Here is a 20,029-nt window from a genome sequence, read left to right on the forward strand (position 1 = left end):
CTTGAAGAGGGAAATAACGTTAACTAACAGCACGCCAGATTATTTTACTTGTTCCTGCCTTTAGCCCCCATGAGACTCAAAATCTTGCTAATATATTCTATTATTTTCTTTTCCCCTCATCACTGTCCCCCATTAAGAAACTAAAACTTGTCAGGTTAAGTTACAGTGAAGAAAATTTAAATTTAAATCCATTTAAGTTCTATGTTTCATGCTCCTTCCACATCCATAAACCATCCCATAAAATTAGCCTTCCCTTATGAGGGAATAGAGGAACTATCACCTAGATATAATCTCTAAAAAGGTGTTTACCTCTCAAAGAAGGCTCAAATTTTGTAAATGGAGTCAGGGGATTTGTGAGGCACTTTTTCTTGAATGTTTTGCAACCTTAAAACATGCATTTCTATTTCTATTTCTAAATTCCTTAGCATGTCCATACCTAGAAATCTGATTGTAGTGGTCTCTGCATATAACTAGTTGTCTGCAGCTTTTCGAGGCTGAGTAATCAAGCACATCCAAACAGCTCCAATTTCAAATCATTGTTACTGAAATAACTGTTAACCAGTGTAATAAGGTATTATGGTCCCTGAATGATAAGGATATTTTACATTTATTGACTACCTGAGTAAATACTTTGTTTTATTTCCTTGTTTTTAGAATTTTATCAGTTGAAAATACATAATCTATGAATCATAGATTTTAAGATTTTGCTATAACACTAGAAGATGCCATTGAACACTTAGTAAAATATGATTTTAGTCTGATTCTTAATTTCTGAAATGTTAAAATTTGCTTCTTAAGATGAATTTTCTAAATATTTATTTACTTTTTGAAAAGATAGAGAGACTGTGAGTGGGGACTCGGAGCAGAGACTGAGAGACAGAGGGAAACAGAATCCAAAGCAGGCTCTAGGCTCTAAGCTGTCAGCACAGAGCCTGATGTAGGGCTCGAATTCACGGACTGTGAGATCATTACCTGAGGCAAAGTCAGACACTCAACCAACTGAGCCACCCAGGCACCCCTAAAATTTGCTTTTTAAATTGAGTAAATATAGCACTTAAGTAACCTTAACCTTTCCCAAATTACATCTTTTGCCTTTATTTCCCATCTAGAACTCCTGTCATTGAATCCATTCATCTGCCAGTATCTAATCTCTAATTTCCAGCTATTCACTCATGACTATATTGTTCCCTCAGAACTGTAATTCCCATCAAATTGTGTTATCATCTCTCAAGTATAAAGCCAACTAAGAGATAATTGTGTGGAAAAATAGTAACAGTGTTTCTTTCCATGGTGATTTCCTATGGATGACTAAAAAGCAAGGTTTCATAGATTAGGAACTTGCTTAGGACCATATACCTATGGTTAAGTCCACATGGCATTTATTAAAATATTCTTTAGTACTTAACATTGCATAAGATAAACAGATAAGAAACTTCAACACATACGCAAGTAAAATTTCATGTGGGGAACACTGGTAGGAATAACATGTTTCAAAACAAGGATAAACTCAGAGGACAATTGTATTTTATGAGTTTTGACTTGAATATGAATGATTTTATTGTGTCTTTACCTTGTTCCGAGAATTAAATCTTACACTAAATTGACCACTGGTATTTCTTTCATTGTTTTCTTATCAATCTTTTGCTGTATCACCAGAGGAATGCAGAACTACTGGATTATTATCTAATGAATTCCAAAGTCAGAGACCTTTGGAGTCACTGTAAGACTTTCTTTAAAGGCGAGACTCTGTACAAATCCAAAGGGGTAATTCCATCCATGAATTTGCTGTCTTTATTTGGATTTTATGTATTTTGTTACATTATAGCCATATTACCTCCAGTAAAAATCATTTGTTAATCCCTTTTAATTAATTTCTGAAATGTAGTCAGAGTTAGTTGGGCTATGTTTTTGCTACTTTGAGCCATTAAACAGATTATGATATGTTTGTCTTATGTGGTCTAAGAAGTGAAAAGATTTTTCTGAGAAGTTTAATCAAATTCTTAGGTTGATATTTGAGACATAATTTTTGGGAAATGGAGATAGTAGAATATTATTAGGGTGGAAGTATCATATTCTACTTACTATGATCTTTGTTGGTGAATCTGGGCTCTGTTCCCAGCTCCAAATAGAAATGCTAAATTATCTTGGTTAGATTTCTCATCCATCATATGCTTCAATTTCCCATTTGTCTTTTAAAACTCTTTCTTGGGATTTTGCCACAGTCAGCTAGAAAATGTCCCATGTATTTTAGGCTTTGTGAGAAAAAGACACGATAAAATGCCTCATTTATCAAAATAAATCTAACTAATTTGTGATTAAACACTTTGTGATTTTTCTCCCATAAGTCTTTAATCCCATAGACGCTTTACTGGCTACTTGACATAGATATGATCAGGGCAAAGGCACGCTATTTCTAGCTAGTATGTATGTAGGTAATGTAGAATGCTTTTGATTAATCTGAATTTACTCAAACAGTTATAAAACATACTGACTTCAAAATCCAGCATACTTCTCAGGCCAAAAGAAATGGCATTTAGGAACATATTCCCGGTTTTTTATTATCTATTCCACTTCTTTCTTGTATAAACATGGGTAGTTTGTACATTAATGATGGATTTTTAAGGGTGCATCTGTGCTAATCTCAATATCATAATCAAAGAATTATCCTTTTATTATAACAGTTTAAAGAATTATAACAGGAAATGCATCTATCATTTTTATATTAAGTCCTTCAGTTTAGTTATTAGATTTAACTTTTGTCATAAGTCTAGTAAATTGGCAGATAGAGCATTTATCTCCCCAAATAGGATGTGGCAGTTACAGGAGTGATTTGCCTGTTTTTTCAGTAGTAAGCAATTTTTTCCTTTTTTTTTAATTTTTTTTTTAACATTTACCAGGCTTTGAACTGTCAGCACAGAGCCCGACACGGGGCTTGAACCCACGAACTGTGAAATCATGACCTGAGCCAAAGTCGGACACTCAACTGACTGAGCTACCCAGAGCCCCTTAAGCAAATTTTTCAAAATCATGCAGTTGGGCCTTAAAAGACAGATTTTGTGTCTTATTCGTGGGATTTTGTATTTGAGAGAAAAGTGAAAGCTTTAACAGTTTACCTCTGTACCCATTGAAATTCCTTGGGCACAGTCTTGGGAGTGGGTAACCACTGTACTGGAGATGGTCGCTATTGTCCAACATGATCAGATATCTTTTCACAGCTGGCCTATCGCAATTTATATTCTTTCTTTATCTTTTTTTCCCCCACAGCTGTTGTGAACTTGGACAATTCTGTGGTTGATCTGGAGACCCTTCAAGCTCTCTATGAGAATGTGAGTAATAGAAGGAATTTTATGTGTGAGTATATAATACATCCACAATACTTGCCAATATGCACATCTAGACTCATTGTTTTAATGTCCTTTAAGAGAATTTTATATGGGTGCACTAAATTCACTTAATTATAAGCTGGTTAAAATACTTTCTCGGAAACTTATTGGAAAAAATATGGTCTCATAATTCCAAAGACTGGTTCAAAGCATGCAGCACGTGAGGTCATTCACATTCCCTCTTTTGAAATATGATAGTCAATATGTACATAGAGGTTAATTGAGCTGAGCATTGCTCTGCACTAATTAATCTTCACATGAAAACTCTAGGTAGGTAGGTATTATTATCCCCATTTTACATATGAGGAAATTAAGGTATAGCTGGTCAAATGACTTGCTCAAAAATCCCGTAGCTAATGTGGTATAGCTGGGGTGTAATTCATTTGAGTCCATTTCTCCTAACTGGATGGTTAACTTCACCAAGTAGAAGAACATTCAAGCTTTATTCCAGTAAGACTTTTTCTTATATTGGTAGGAAAAAAACCAGTAAGGAATCAGAGAAGTAGGACTATAGCATGGTACAGTCTGTTCCTTTGGGAACTGCAGTCTAGGTGGTGAAATATGAAAATGGCTTTAGCTGGGGCATGGCATTAAATAACTGATTCACATGGTAAGAAAGTGATTTTCGGGGCACCTGGGTGGCTCAGTTGGTTAAGCCTCTGACTTCGGCTCAGGTCATGATCTCATGTTTGTGGGTTTGAGCCCCGCATCGGGCTCTGTGCTGACAGCTCAGGGCTTGGAGCCTGCTTCCGATTCTGTCTCTCTCTCTGCCCCTCCCCGCTCATGCTTTGTCTCTCTCTGTCTCAAAAAAATAAATAAAACATAAAAAAAAATAAAGTGATTTTCTTAACAGGGCCTTCACAGTGCTTCTGAGGAACTATATATATATCTATTATAAATATATTACTATAGAAATATATATAGGTTTGAAGAACTATATTTTGGAGAAAGTCTCACTGTGGCCCTATTTTATACCTGGTATCTTTGGGCTCTTATTTTTTTTTTTTCATTTTGTTTCTGCTCTTGCCTATAATGTGCCTGGTATTAAGTGTCTGTTCTCTTTAGGGGGATGACCTTAGTTGGTCCTTGAATTTTCAGCCCAAGTCAAAGAATTCCGGACTCTGGAAGATACACATAGTGAACAGGATGCAGACTTCTTCCCTGACCACTCCCTGAGGAATAGTTTTTTTGATCTGTGTTTTAAACATATTTATATGGGGTTTCCCCCATGAAATTTAGACCTTTGTGAAAGAAAATGTTTCTTATGGTATGTTGCATAGAATCTATTGATCAAGTGTAGAGTTGGTATCTGGTCAGCAAAATGATCATAGGTGCTCAGTTATAATGAGTCATTAGTGAGGACTGAGAGAGGAGGCTGGAAAGGTTGGTTATATGGGGTGCCTGGGTGACTTAGTTGGTTAAGCATCCAACTCTTGATTTCAGCTCAGGCCATGATCTCATGATTGTGGGATCAAGCCCTACATTGAGCTCCATGCTGAGCTGAGTGCAGAGCCTGCTTGGGATTCTCTCTCTCTCTCTCTCTCTGTCTCTCTCTCTCTTTCTCTCTCTCTCTGTCTCTTTCTCTTTCTGCCCCTCTCCCACATTTGTGGACATGCTCTCTCTCTAAAAAACTAAAAAAATAAAACATTTAAAATATTTGGTTGATTATGTAGTTGTCTCTATGTGATGGAAAACTGGAAAAAATAAATCATGTATTTAGTATATTAGTGTCCCAGTGAAATGGGTATGTAAAACATCCATTTAGAGGTACAGAGAGTTTTCATTTCTCTTGAATCTTTGATACCAACCCTTTCCCAACCAGGAGAATCATATGGAAGAAAAATACCAAAGAAAGTAATTTCTTCAATAGATCATAATGAAGTATGATGTTGGTATATATTTAACTGTTTTTCTTATACCTACATGCATATATGTATATATAAATCCTTGCATATATACATAATATATATGTGTGTATTATACATGTGTTGTGTATATTATATGAAGACATATGAATGTCTTAATCTGATATATCCATGTGCAGAATTATATGCAGAAAAAATACAGAAATTGGAAACAGCTGTATTTATGAATAAAGTTTAATTTGCAGTGATTTACAGTATTTTATTTGGGAGTTTTTAGCCTTTCAGAGCAAATTAATTTTTATGAAATAGAAATTTCTGACTCTGAACAAATTAGATAGCCACCCAGAATTTGTGTCTAATTTCTCATTATCATACTTTATGAAAGTAGAAGGAGTACTAGCTGGAACTGGTTAACTTTGTGGTTTTGTCTTTGTTATTGTTATCAAACAGTGGTTCAGGCTTCCACTGTGTTAGGAAAAAACATGGTGAGGATGGTTCACAGTAACACCAGTTCAAGTAGTAAAAGGCTGGATTTCTTTGCTAGCCATCTATGGTAGAAGAACTTAAAGAATCCATTATGAATACTAGATACTCATGCTAATAATGGAACTCATGCTAATTCTAGGTTAACTTTCACTAAAGTTATCCATGGCAATATCCCTAGTATCTAGAGTTAGGGAATATTGGCCACATAGGAAGTATTTAGTAATTGTTAAATAAATGTTTATATGAATTGATGAATGGAAAAACCTCTTTTGGGCTATCATGTGGTTTTCAGATCCAGTTTGTATATTCAGACTGATTGATGTCCACTGGAAATAAGGATCTGAATTGAACATTCATTTCTTTAGTAACCTAAGAGGATTTCATGTGCAAAATAATTAGCAGTTCTTTCCAGTAGGGTCCAGTAGCCCAATCATAATTTATTGTAATCTGTGAGATATAAAAAGTATGGTTGACACTTTGTAAAGGGTAAATGGAGATTTATGATTTTTTTCTGTGCTTTTTGTTATAGTTTATTGTCAAGTTGGTTTCCATATAACACCCAGTGCTCATCCCAAGTGCCCTCCTCCATGCCCATCACCCCACTTCCCCTCTCTCCCACCCCCCATCAGCCCTCAGTTTGTTCTCAGTATTCTAAAGTCTCTCATGGTTTGCCTCCCTCCCTCTCCACAACTAATTTTTTCCCTTCCCCTTTCCTCATGGTTTTCTGTTAAGTTTCTCCTGTTCCACTTATGAGTGAAAACATATGGTATCTGTCCTTCTCTGCCTGACTTATTTCACTTAACATAACACCCTTGAGTTCCATCCATGTTGCTACAAATGGCCAGATTTCATTCTTTCTCATTGCCATCTAGTATTCCATTGTATATATAAACCACATCTTCTTGATCCATCTATCAGTTAATGGACATTTAGGCTGTTTCAATAATTTGGCTATTTTTGAAAATGCTATAAAAATTAGGGTACATGTGCCCCTATGCATCAGCCGTCCTGTATCCCTTGATTGTTTTATGTATTTGGGTGCTCCTGAATTCAGTGAGTAGACATTTATAATTGTTTGCTCTTCCTGATGGAGTGACCTTGTAATTATTATATAATGTCCTTCTTCATCTCTTGTTACTGCCTTAACTTTAAAGTTCAGTTTGTTTGATATAAATATGGCTACTCCAGCTTCCTTTTGACTTCCAGTAGCATGATAGAAAGTTCTCCTTTTCCTCACTTTCAATCTGAAAGTGTCCTCAGATCTAAAATGAGTCTCTTGCAGTTAGCAAATAGATGGATCTTGTTTTTGTATTCATTCTGATACCCTATGTCTTTTGATTGCAGCATTTAGTCCATTTACATTCAGTGTTATTGTTGAAAAATATGGGTTTTGAGTCCTTGTGTTCTCTGCAGGAGTCATGCTTGTAGTGGTGTCTCTGGTACCTTGTGTTCCTTGCACAAGGAGTCCCTCTTAGGATTTCTTGTATGGCTGCTTTAGTAGTGATGAATTCTTTCAATTTTTGTTTATTTCAGAAAACCTTTCTCTCTCCTTCTATCCTGAATGACAGGCTTGCTGGATAAAGGATTCTTGGCTGCATATTTTTTTTGGTTCATCACATTGAAGATTTCCTGCCATTCATTTCTGGCCTGCCAAGTTTCAGTAGATAGGTCTGCAACTACTCTGATAAGCCGTCCTTTGTATGTTAGGGCCCTTTTATCCCTAGCTGCCTTCAGAATTCTTTCTTATCCTTATATTTTGCCAGTTTCACTGTGATACATTGTGCAGATCGATTTAAGTTACCTCTGAGGGGAGTTCTCTGTGCCTTTTGGATTTCAATGTCTGTTTCTTTCCCCAGATTGGGGAGTTCTCAGCTAGTACCCCTTAAGCCCCTTTCTCTTTCTCTTCTTCTGGAATTCCTATGATAAGGATATTTGTTCCATTTGATTGCATCATTCAATTCTCGAATTCACCTTTCATGCTCCTGGATCAATTTATCTTTCTTTTTCTCGGCTTCCTCTTTTTCTATAATTGTGTCTTCTAATTCACATATTCTGTCTGCCTCTTCAATCCGTGCAGTGGCCACCTCCATTTTATTATGCACCTCATTTATAGCATTTTTAAATTCATCACAACTATTTTTAAGGTCCATAATCTTTGTAGCAATCATTTCCCTGGTGTCTTCCATGCCTTTTTCAAACCCAGCGATTAATTTTATGACTATTGTTCTAAATTCTTGGTCAGTTATGATACTTATATCTGTTTTGAGCAGTTCTGTGGCTCTGACTTCTTCCTGGAATTTCTTTAGAGGAAAGTTCCTCTGTTTTGTCATTTTGGCCAGCTTTCTATCTCTTGTATGGTTTTTAAAAAATTTTTAATGTTTATTTATTTTTGAGAGACAGAGCATGAGCAGGTTAGGGGCAGAGAGAGAAAGGGAGACATAGACTCTGAAGCAGGCTCTAGGCTCTGAGCTGTCTGCACAGAGACCAACATGGGGCTCAAACTCACAAACCATGAGATCATCACCTGAGCTGAAGCCGGAGGCTTAACCGACTGAGCCACCCAGGCGCCCCATCTCTTGTATGTTTTAAAAGCTTGTTATGCACTCTGCTCCTATGAGTTCTGCTATATTAAAGGAGGCTCACTGACTGTCCATTCAGGAAGTATTCTTTTTTTTTTTTTAATTTTTTTTTAATGTTTTTATTTATTTTTGAGAAAGAGAGAGAGACATCATGAGCAGGGGAGGGTCAGAGCGAGAGGGAGACACAGAATCTGAAGACAGGCTCCAGGCTCTGAGCTAGCTGTCAGCACAGTGCCTGACGCGGGGCTCGAACCCACGAACTGTGAGATCATGACCTGAGCCGAAGTCGGAAGCTTAACCGAATGAGCCACCCAGGCGCCCCAGGAAGTGTTCTTTTAATGGTGTCCCTTGGTCCCTCTTGTTGTGCCTTTGGTTATTTTATTTCCCTGCTCATATTGATATTTGGGACTCTCCACTATTTGTACTTTGGCTTGTTTCTTGAGGTAGCCCTATGAAGCTGTCTTCTTAGTGGACTCTGTCTCTTTTCCTCCCAAACTCTTGTGGTTCAGCATCCGCTGGTTTCAGCCCTTCTTTGTTTGAGAGATGTGCACAGGAAGTACCAAATTCCCTATTTCTCTGCCATCTTGTCCCCAGATAAATGAAGATTTAAAATGTTTCTATTTTAAGAATTCTGGTTCATTAAGTAGAAACTACTGGAGATCTATTTATATATAAGGGTTTTCAGTTGTCTAGGGATTAATGCTGAGGCAAAAATCTACTTTTTTGAGTAATACATAGCAGTAGTAAAGTTCTCTACATTTAGTGAATGAATATGCTTATAACAAAGCATAGAACTCCTTCTAATTTAAGAAATAATACATATTCCCTATTCATGCAAATATATTTTTTCAAATCTCTTCTTTTCAGTTGTTTTGGTTTCTAAAATTCCCTTAATTTTTAGAATAGTAATAGTTTAATTTCTGTTATGCACCAACTGTTGTTCAAAGTCCTTTACATCCATTAATTCATTTAATCCTCTAAATGCCTCACCTGTGACTTATGAAGAAGAAATATTATTGTTATCAAACCCTTTTTAGGAAGTTGAGACACAGCAAGGTTCTCACAACTCAGAGCTCAGTTAAGACCTGCTCACCTCTCCTAAGAAAAAGGTGCTGTAAGCACAGAATTTCCTGACTCATGGTGATCACTGAACAGAGCCTTCAGGAGGACCAGAGACAGCACTGTGTGGTGGAAAAGAACATGGGATAAAAAACTCAAAGGAATTCTGTTCAGGTTCCAGCAACACAATTCCACAGATATATGCCCTTGTTCTTTGGTTTCCAGGCTCTCATTTCTAAATGGGGTTCCTAATAATTCATAATAATAACATCAACTTTTTGACACTATCAAATGAATGTAGGAGAGTTTTTTAGACCACTCAATATTATTATGCTTAAAAGTTTGTTTTTAATAAAAGAAGTGTGGGTATAGAACTATGTCAAATTGCAGAAGATTACCTCAGGCTGGTAATAATGAGGGTAACAAAGATTGTATGCCTTGTAAATTAAAGTAAAACTGGACCTTTTAATCAAGGGTCTCAAGATTTTGCCATGTGAAGCTGGATGAATACCTGTATCTGTACAGGGAACACGAATAAATACAGAATACCGTTTAAAAGTTATAATTTTAAGAATTATACTACTTTACTCAGTTTAAATTTTGTTTTAGCTTTTAAAAGAATCTCAAAGATGCAATAAAATTGCCAATGTGTTATGGCAAGCTTTATTTTTTATTTTTTTTTGCATCATTTACAAATAAGTTGCCAGTATTTAGGCCCTATTATTCCTGAACTTTGGTGCATGTTACCTGCAAATAAGTATATCTGGAACCATTAGGTGACCATCAACATTAGGAAATTAATGCTGATATATTGCTACCATCTAATCCTCAGATCCCAGTCAAGTTTTGTCAGTTATTCCAATAATTTCCTTTATATTTAGAACATCTTGCTTTTTGTCTTCTTTCCTTGGGCACTTGCCTCTTTTTTTGGTTTATATTATCATTATATGTGTATATGTCTTATCTTTCAACTGAAGTATAAATTACTTAGTATTAAGATTTTTATATTCAATCTTAAGCTTAATGGTTTATATATAATATTAATAAGTTACTAATTAATTAAAGAATGGCCTGTTTTTATTCTTAGTATGGTTTTATAATTGAGAAATGTGAAAAATGTTTATGCCATTGCATATCAAATGTACTTTTTTTGAAAGATCAGTGTAAAAATTAATGTGGCTTTCTTAAAAATATGATAATTTTAGAAATATTTCTTCAGAGATTCAGAATTACTGCATAAGTAAGGCTAACCATTACTGCACCAGAAATATTTCATTAGGTTATGTATAATTTTTCAAATAATAATTTGAATTAAAATAGTGACATTCTGTTGTGGGGCAAACTGAGCACATTTGTTTGTTGATGTAATTTTGGAGATCATTGCCTCAAGAGCCCCTTGGAGCTGCTGAGAAACTCTTGCCTTTTCTTCTGAACCTTTTGAGTTTCCAGTGGACTGACAAGAAGCTTGAGCTTTCTCTTTCCAGTTATGTATACTAAATAATATATACTTCACTGAAACCAAGGCGAACCCAAGACCATAGAACCCGCTACAGTTTATTTTTAGAGTTTTTTAAAAGTTTATTTATTTGTTGGAGAGAGACAGAGACAGCGTGAGTGGGGGGAAGGCAGAGAGAGAGGAGGGTGAGAGAGAGATTCCCAAGTAAGCTCCATGTTGCCCATGAGGAGCCTGACAGGGGCCTTGAACTCACAAAACCACAAGATCATGACCTGAACCAAAAACCAAAAGTCTGACACTAAACTGACTGAGCCACCCAGGAGCCCCTATTGTTTATTTTTAGTACACAGTGCAGAACATTTTTTTCATGTTTTTAGTTGCTAGTACCCTGTATGTTTACAGGCGACTGATAAAAACAAGGCAGCATAATGAACACAGCGTAATGAACATCCCAAGTGTCCCCTGGTGGGAGTCTTTCCTGCTTCCTACAGACTCTCCTCACACTTTTCAGTTGTATCATAGCTAGGTTAAAATATGCCACAATTTTAATGACCATGACATGATATGACTATGCCTTTAATATCGTGTCCCTCCTCTCCTATCCTAAATCCCATAAGGGCATATCCAGAAGAAGTTGTAATTCCAACTACATGAAACCAATGAACCAGGGGGCCTAGGATTCTACCTATTTTTATGTACACTCTATCAGATGGGGACAGCACGGCAACCCGTGTAATATAGTAGAAATTGTACATCTTCTCTATGGTCTTTAACAGTGTGGAATGAATGATGAGTGAATGAACTCTCTGACATAGTACAGTAAACTATTCAGGCTGTCTGTGATTCTAGCTCCTTTCCCCTGCTTACTCCCATTTTTTAACTCACATGTATATGGATATTAAGCCATCTGATTCATATGTGCCTTTCTTCATTTGTTACTATCACTTTATCAAAAAAATCTATGACTATCTTTGTATTATGTTCCAATCAGTAGCTGTTCTCATTCTGTGCTTGCTTCTTTCCCCAGCTCTCCTTTGTCAAAGCATGTTCAGTTTATCCCTCAAATTTAAAAGAAAGGAAGATAAAGAAATAAATAACATATTCCCTTTCCTTCATTATTTACTTGATTAAAAATATTTACAGAATGCTAACTACATGTCAGGCACTGTGCTATGACCAATGCTCAGTAGGAATGGCTTCTGTGCTCTGACTCCTCCAGTTTTAATGAATGATGTGTCCCTCTTGTTCATGTTCATGCACACCGCATACCCAGAAAGAGAGAGAAGGAAAAATAGTGCAACTGCAGATGGGCTCTGAAAGCATACCATCAGGAGGGAAAGCACCTCTGAGGAAGGGGCATTTGGAATGAAAGTAGGAGTCACCCAAGAGGGAAATGAAATCAAAGTGTTTCTTTTTAAAGAACAAAAATAAAACTCTTATTTATTTATTTATTTCAAGTTCATTACCATACAGTGTAGTCTTGGCTTCAGGAGTTGAATGCAGTGATGCGTCTCTCACATGACACCCAGTGCTCATCCCAACAAGTGCCCTGAAAGTTTTTTTTTTTAATTAAAACAATTTTGGGGGGTGTCTGGGTGGCTCAGTTGGTTAAGCGTCCGACTTCGGCTCAGGTCATGATCTCACTATTTGTGGGTTTGAGCCTCGCATCAGGCTTTGTGCTGACAGCTCAGAGCCTGGAGCCTGCTTCAGGTTCTGTGTCTCCTCTCTCTGATCCTCCCCTGCTCATGATGTCTTTCTTAAAAAAAAAAATAAGGGTCAGAGAAAGAGGGAGACACAGAATACAAAGCAGGCTCCAGTCTCTGAGCTGTCAGCACAGAGCCTGATGCAGGGCTTGAACTGACAAACTGTGTGATCATGACCTGAGCTGAAGTAGGCCGCTTAACCGACTGAGCCACCCAGGCGCCCATGTCTTTGACTTTTGAGACTTTGATTATAATGTCTTAGGGTAAACTTATTTGTATTCATCTTGTGGGGGATCCTTTGAGCCTCATGAAAATGAATATCTCTATCTTTTCTAAGGTTTGGAAGTTTTCAGTTATTATTTCTTTAAATAAGCTTCCTGCCTCTTTTTTCTTTCTTGTCTAACTACTGGCATTCCCATAACATGTATACCAGTCTGCTTACATTGTCTCATAAGTCACGTAAGTTATCTTTACTCTTTTTCATTTTATTTTCTTTTTGTGTCTTTCTCCTATTGGATTAATTCCAATGACCTGTATTTGAGTTTACTGAGACTTTCTTCTGCTTGACCTAGTGTGATATTATTCCTTTTTCTGACATTTTCAGTTGAGTTATTGTATTCTCTAGCTCTATGATTTGTGTTTGGTCCTTTTTAGTAGTAGCTGTCTCTGTTAGAATTTTCACTTTGTTCATATTGCACTCCTGACTTTGGTGAGTGAGCATCTTTAAGACAGTCATTTTGAATTTCTATCAGGTAAATCATATATATCCGTTTCATTAGCGTTATTTTCTGGACATTTATTCTTTTATTTGGAAATCATTTCCCTATTTCTTCATTTTCCTTGACTTTCCTTATTAGGGTTGTGCATTAGACAAAACAGCCTGGCCTTGTACAGAAGACCCTTACCAATCACCTGTCCAAGGATTCTGAATGCCTCTTAAATATTCATACTAGTCCAAACTGCTGGGTTTTTTTAATTTTTGAGAGACAGCGGGAGACAGAGCACAAGAGGGGGAGGAGGAGAGAGAAGGAGACACAGAATCTGAAGCAGGCTTCAGGCTCTGAGCTGTCAGCACAGAGCCTGATGCAGGGCTCAAACCCATGGACTGTGAGATCATAACTTGAGCTGAAACCGAACACACAACCGACTGAGCTACCCAGACGCCCCCCAAAATTGTTTTAATTAAAAAAAAAAAACACTTTCAGGGCACTTGTTGGGATGAACACTGGGTATCATTGTCTGGTCCCGCCCCGGCTGGTGGGGCATAAATCCTTGCCGGTCCGTTCCTGAGGGAGGGAGAGAGAGTAGGGCGGGAAGGGGAGCACAGAGAGTGAGGCAAGACAAGTGTTTCTAATCAAGCCCCCTTTATTGAAAAGGATAATCAAACCTTTATAGGGTTAGGGGCGGGAAACTGGCCCAGGTTGGCTGCCAGGTAACAGAGTCAAATGATTATTAGAAAAACGGGAAACCGAAACTGAAACTCCGAACGCAGCATCAAAAGGAGCGCCCAGACTTTCTTCTGCAATACTGGGCAGGGGAAGATTAACGCTGCATTAGCCCGAATGCGGTTGATCTTTTGTTCATTTTGGCTTTTCTCGTCTGACCCAGTCTGACTGTCTCTGAATCCTGGACCAGGAAATGCACTCTCCTAGCCTCCAGATGTAAATCTTGTTTTTTTGGTCGCTCCCTGGAGAGCGATTTATCCTTGCCTGAGGCGGCCAAAACTCGGCAGCTCCCAACATATCATGTGAGAGACTCATCACTGCATTCTACTCCTGAAGCCAAGACTATACTGTCCCAAACTACTATTTATGTAGAGGCCTCCAGGTAACTAGAATATGCCAGAACTCATTAGTCCTCTGAAATAGGCAAGATGGAAGCCAGTGTTTTGAGAAGCTGCTCTAAAAGTTATGCTGTATGTGTGTTCCAACTCCTTACCTCAAAGACATGCTGGGAGGTAGAGTTTATTGCCTGCTTGTTTTGTTTTGAACTATGGGACATAACTGTGTGGCTAGTGTGTTTTTCAAACTGTTACATGTTCCCTGACCCCCCACAGGACTGTCAGAGACAGGTGAGTTAGAAGTCAGTCTCTTTGGTAATAGTCAGAAAAGTGATGGTAGATGTCTAGTCCAACTTCCTTACTTCTTAGGAAGAAACTGGGAACTGGAGCTTGCTGCCCACTGTGCACTGGGCCAGAAGGAGAATGTGTGGGAAGTACCTGTACTCTCATTCAAACTGCAGTTCTGTTCCTTGTATACCTGGTGGAACCAATAAATGCTGGGCTCTATTAGTTCTCAGAGTCGAGCTAGAAGCCAGACCCTTGGGTAGTAGCCAGAAAAAAATGGGATACTATCAGTGCAGTCCAAGATCTTTGCTTCTTAGGGAGAAGATAGATGCTGGGAGTTGTCTCCCAATTGTGTGGTACTATGCCAGTGGTGGACGTTGTGATGAGAGTGTGTCTCAACTTTCCTATCAACTTCAGTATGCCTTGCTCCATACTTGCCCATGGTAAAGGAGCTTCTCATCTAGTTTTTTAATTTCTCACAAAGTGAATTGATAAATGTGTTGTTGATGAATCTGTATGTCCATATGGGGGAGAGTCCACAGCCTTGCTAACATTACTCCTTCTTCCTTTTTTCTTGGTGATCAGATTTCCCTCTAGTATAATTTCCTTTCAGTCTGAGTAAGTATATTTAATATCCCTCATAGGCAGGTCTTTCCATGGTGAGTTCTCTGTGTTTTCTTTTGTCTTAGAATGTTTTTCTTTTATATTCATTTCTCAATGACATTTTCTTTGGATATAGAACTCTGAGTTGATAATTTCTTTCTTTGTGCATATGAGACATTACATTTTCCCTTGGCCTCCACTGTTTCTTATGGTAACATTAAGACAGGTCTAGGCATTGTTTTCTTTGTATTTATTTTGATTGATTTTGATGAACATCTTGATTCTACATATTTGATTTTCATCACATTTGGAAAATTTTCAAACTTCCATCATTCGATTTTCAAATATTCTTTCTATCCTAATCTCTCAATCCTCTCCTTTTGAGTTTCCAATTAGACATATATTAGATCTTTTGAAATTTTCACAATCATCCCTGGAACTCTGTTCATCTGTTTTTCAATATTTTCTTCTCTCTGTTCATTATATTCGATACTTTCACTGACTCTTTCCTCTGTCATCTTTACTTCAATCCATTTAGTGAAAAAGTTTTATTTTCAATATTGAAGTTTTCTATTTTATGATATTCATTTTTTCTTTCTTTAATACATAAAGTTCTATATTTGTGATTATATTTGGGATTCCTTATCTTTTTACTCATTTTTAATACCATGGAGCATACTTATGGCAGTTTTTAAAATCCTTTTCTGATAATTTGAACACGAGTCATTGCTGTTGACATTTGCAGATTTTTTTCTCCTTTTTGAGGTGGTCACATTTTTCTGATTTTTATATACAGGATCATTTTATATCTTGGACAACACAGTGTACTATTTATATGTGTAATTGTATTAAGTTATTTTCTTTTCTGAAGAAAATTTAGCATTTAAATGAATTTAGTACTCTCTGTACTGTACTAAGGGATATACAATTTGGTTTTAGTTGAAAAAGAAATTTATTCATTTTTGGAAGCACGTGTGATCTCCAGTATTGTGTTTTCTAAACTAGATTCACTGAAACACTATTGTTCTTGTAGGTCATCATGGAAAATGTGTTGCATAATAAAATAAATTGAGGGAACCATTAACTTAAAGTTAAAAATGAAACTTTAATATACCTGTATTATATTTTATATAATTAATTTTATTATTTTATAATTAATTATATTACTGCAATATATATTTAATTAGACATAATCATAATATATGCCTAATTAAATAGAATCTTCAGGGGCACCTGGGTGGCTCAGTCGGTTAAGTGTCTGGCTTTGGCTCAGGTCATGATCTCAAGGTTCGTGGGTTCAAGCCCTGTGTCAGGCTCTGTGCTGACAGCTAGCTCAGAACCTTGAGCCTGCTTCAGATTCTGTATCTCCCTCTCTCTCTGACCCTCCCCTGCTCACACAGTCTCTCTCTGTCTCTCAAAAATAAATAAAATCATTAAAAAAATATAAAACAAATAAATGGAATCTATTTTTACGGGGGGGTAATTTTAATCGAATCCTTCCTTCAATCAAATTATTAATATAGAGGGAACAATTTAATATGTTATAGTTTAGGAAATATTAGCATAAATTAGTCGAAATAAATCTAGAGCTTCAGAAATATGTCTATTATATAATGCCAAGGAAGTATCTCCTACATAACTATAACTTAATATTGTTACTATGTTACTTATTAAAAAATAATTGAATATGTAGTCCTTTTATGCATTTTTCTACTTATAATTCACACTATAAGGATTATTACATGAAAGCATCATTTTAGTATTTTAGGAGACTTATAATAATTGGATGTAAACAGTCATTAAAAGAAGTAAGTATAATTATTTTAAGACCTCAAATGTGGAGTTTTCTAGAATAGATACATGTACAGTGTTTAAACTATTTTGTGCTATAGAGAAAAAAATTAATTTGAGGAGAATGGAGATTGCTCAGAATGGTGAGTACAATTTAAAATAATGTTTTATTTAAAGATAATAATTTAGTGCTTGCTTTGGCAGCACATATGCTAAAGATAATATTTTAAGTAGGACTTGCAGGAGATGAGGAACAGAAATCATGAGGAGGTCTTGGGGATGGTATCTGCCTAATGTTCGAGCAAAAAAAAAGCCTGATGTATTCAAGTAACAATGGGAAGGCCTGAGTGAAATGGTGCAGGGGATGGAAGTACAATTAGAGATAAAGATGTATTGAGGGGACCAGCTCCTCTAGGGCCCTGTAGGCCTTTGTAAGATTTTGACTTAACTCTGAATACAATGTGAATTTAATACACAGAGTTTTATTTAGAGGAGTCACATTTTAGAAGGAAAGCTTTGACTACTGAAGAATAGATATGGGGAGACAAGATGAAATGTCAGAGACTGTTAGGAGGGAGGTAAGAGATGATAATGACTTGGACCATAGTAGAAGCAGTGGAGCTGGTGAGGAGTGGTCAGATCCTGGAAATATTTTGAAGAGTAAGTCAGTAGAATTTGCTGATTGATTGGGTACAAACTATGAGAAAGAAGAATCAAGGGTGTACTCAGGAAATTTGGCCCAAGCAATAGAAACAATAGGATTGCCATTAATTGATATGTGGAAGTGCTTGGTAGACGATAGGGAAGTAAGAATTCTGTTTTGGTCCTGTTAGGTTTGAGTTGTCTTTTCATTCATGCAAGTGGACATATGTAGTAGTTCTGTCTAGTAGTCTCAAGCCAGAAAGTAAGTATGAGATGGTCTATCAGTCTGGGTCCAGTCAAGGAATAGAAATCTTGGAGTAATGTATATGGAAGTTTATCATAATGAATGATCAATATGTGATAGGAGAGCACAAGGATGTAAAGATAACTCTAAGTGGTACCCCAGGGCTGAGAGAGAGTACCTAAGGAAGGATAAACTTGAAAGAGAGCTCTCTCACTAAAGCTGGGGTACAGATCTCCCTGGAGAAGGTGTGGCTGCAACCCACTGGTTTGCTGGGTCATTGCTGGTCCCAGTCTCTGAACTAGCAGGAAATAAACTTCTAGGTGAGGTATGTGAGCCACAGCTGGTGAGCAGACATGCAGGAGTCGGATGCTACACAGAGAGTGAAGCCCAGAGTGTACAGTGTCCATGTTTAGAGAGCCCAGGAAAGAAACCTTAGGTCATAGGTAAGTCTTGGCTGGTGCATGTGCATCATGCATAGTGTCCACATCAGGTGTGAAAAGGACATCAGGCTGAGATTGCCATAAGATTTGCACTCTGGATGTGCTCCTGCAACTTGTGAGAAGACACCCAGATGTCCTTACACACCCATACTGCTGATTACCTGTGCCACAGGAGGGGGAAAAGGCAAATGCCTGATGCCAGAATCTGGAAGAGGAGCTCCTTCTTCCTGCAGAGTCCCTCCAGTGCTTCCTACTGGTAAAGGTTAACATTGTGTTCACTGTAAAGAAGGAAATTTTAAATGCTCTTTTATCTGAGAGTGCGTTCAGTAGGGGTAAATTGAAGGCTGAGAGGCAATGACTATCATGGGTGATAGGGAGGATTGACAGTTGGAGAGGTTTGCTCTTGTTTGGTAACTTGTCACTGGATATGACATGAGTCTTGCTCATATCAAGATGTCTCCTGAAGGAAAAAGTGGTATGTTTGTACTTGTAGTTGGCATGAGTTCTCCTTGGAAATCTTTCAGACTTTATTGTGTAAATAACTGTAATTATTAATTTTAGATTTGAAACAATGTTTGAAAGTTATGGGATAGAGTTTTAATTTTACCTTAATAGTTTCATAATATTTGAAGGGATATTTAAATTTTATCTATAAAAAGTAAAGTAGTGTTTGAACTTATTTTTTGTTATTAAGTATGAGGAATAATCTTATTTACCATTCCACTACTTACCCTTGAGGAAAAAAACATAACTAACCTGAATCCTTTCCCATAAATGCATGCTTTTTTTTTTTCCAGATGCTTAAATGTCATCAGACTGTTTTAAAGTAGTTCTATTTGATCTCTGTGAAACAGATGGAAGTATTTGTTATACAAACCTTACTTAGAATGTAATCTTTTCTTTCTCCCCTCATTGCATATGTTTGGCAGTCAGCTTTCTCTTCTAGATGTGAATGAATTTTGGGCAGTCTCCAAATCCAAACACACCCTAATTTCAAAAACCACAATCCTGAGGGTCCAATTCCTGTTTACTGAGGAATTAAAACCTAGTGAAACCACATAGTTACTAAATACAGTGCATCCTACTGAGTTTTTTAAAACAAAAATCTTAATAGTTTATTTAGGGTTAGTGACTATCATTGAGTGCAGAGAGTAAGGTCTCTTCATAAGCAGTATATGATATTTACAATTGGTTAAAAATATCCATTACTTCCGATTCTTAATACATCCTCCATATGTGGCCAGGTGAGTTTGCAGGTAGGTGGGGAATGATGGACTGTGGAGAGATGATGAAGGAATAATTGATGTGCAGTCATTGTTTTTTTCCTTAGTATTTTGAATGATTAACATCAAGTGAAAAATGTTTCTGTAAAAATGTCCATGTGTAACTATCAATTGCATTGTTTTTTTCCTAGATAATGGTTCAATTTTTCCTTTATTTTATGTTCAAAAAATAATACTATACTGTTAAATATTCAAACCAAACCCTGAAGTGAATCTTATTAGAAGTTCAGTTGAAGTCAGGGCGCCTGGGTGGCTCAGTCGGTTAAGCGTCTGGCTTCAGCTCAGGTCATGATCTCACGTTTTGTGGGTTTGAGCCCCGTGTTGGGCTCTGGGCTGACAGCTAACTCAGAGCCTGGAGCCTGCTTCAAATTCTGTGTCTCCCTCTCTCTCTGACCCTCCTCTGCTTGCACTGTCTTTGTCTCTCAAAAAT

General features: G+C 37.0%; 1 protein-coding gene across 1 annotated transcript in view; it reads left to right on the forward strand.

Annotated features, from left to right (window-relative positions):
• Positions 1–20,029, forward strand: part of FMN2 (formin 2) — a 370,023-nt gene that overhangs the window by 196,229 nt on the left and 153,765 nt on the right. The window contains 1 exon segment of the mRNA XM_029933337.1: positions 3,265–3,326. Coding sequence (XP_029789197.1) covers positions 3,265–3,326 — 62 coding nt within the window.

Source organism: Suricata suricatta, chromosome 3 (genome assembly GCF_006229205.1).
Source record: "Suricata suricatta isolate VVHF042 chromosome 3, meerkat_22Aug2017_6uvM2_HiC, whole genome shotgun sequence".
NCBI lineage: Eukaryota > Metazoa > Chordata > Mammalia > Carnivora > Herpestidae > Suricata > Suricata suricatta.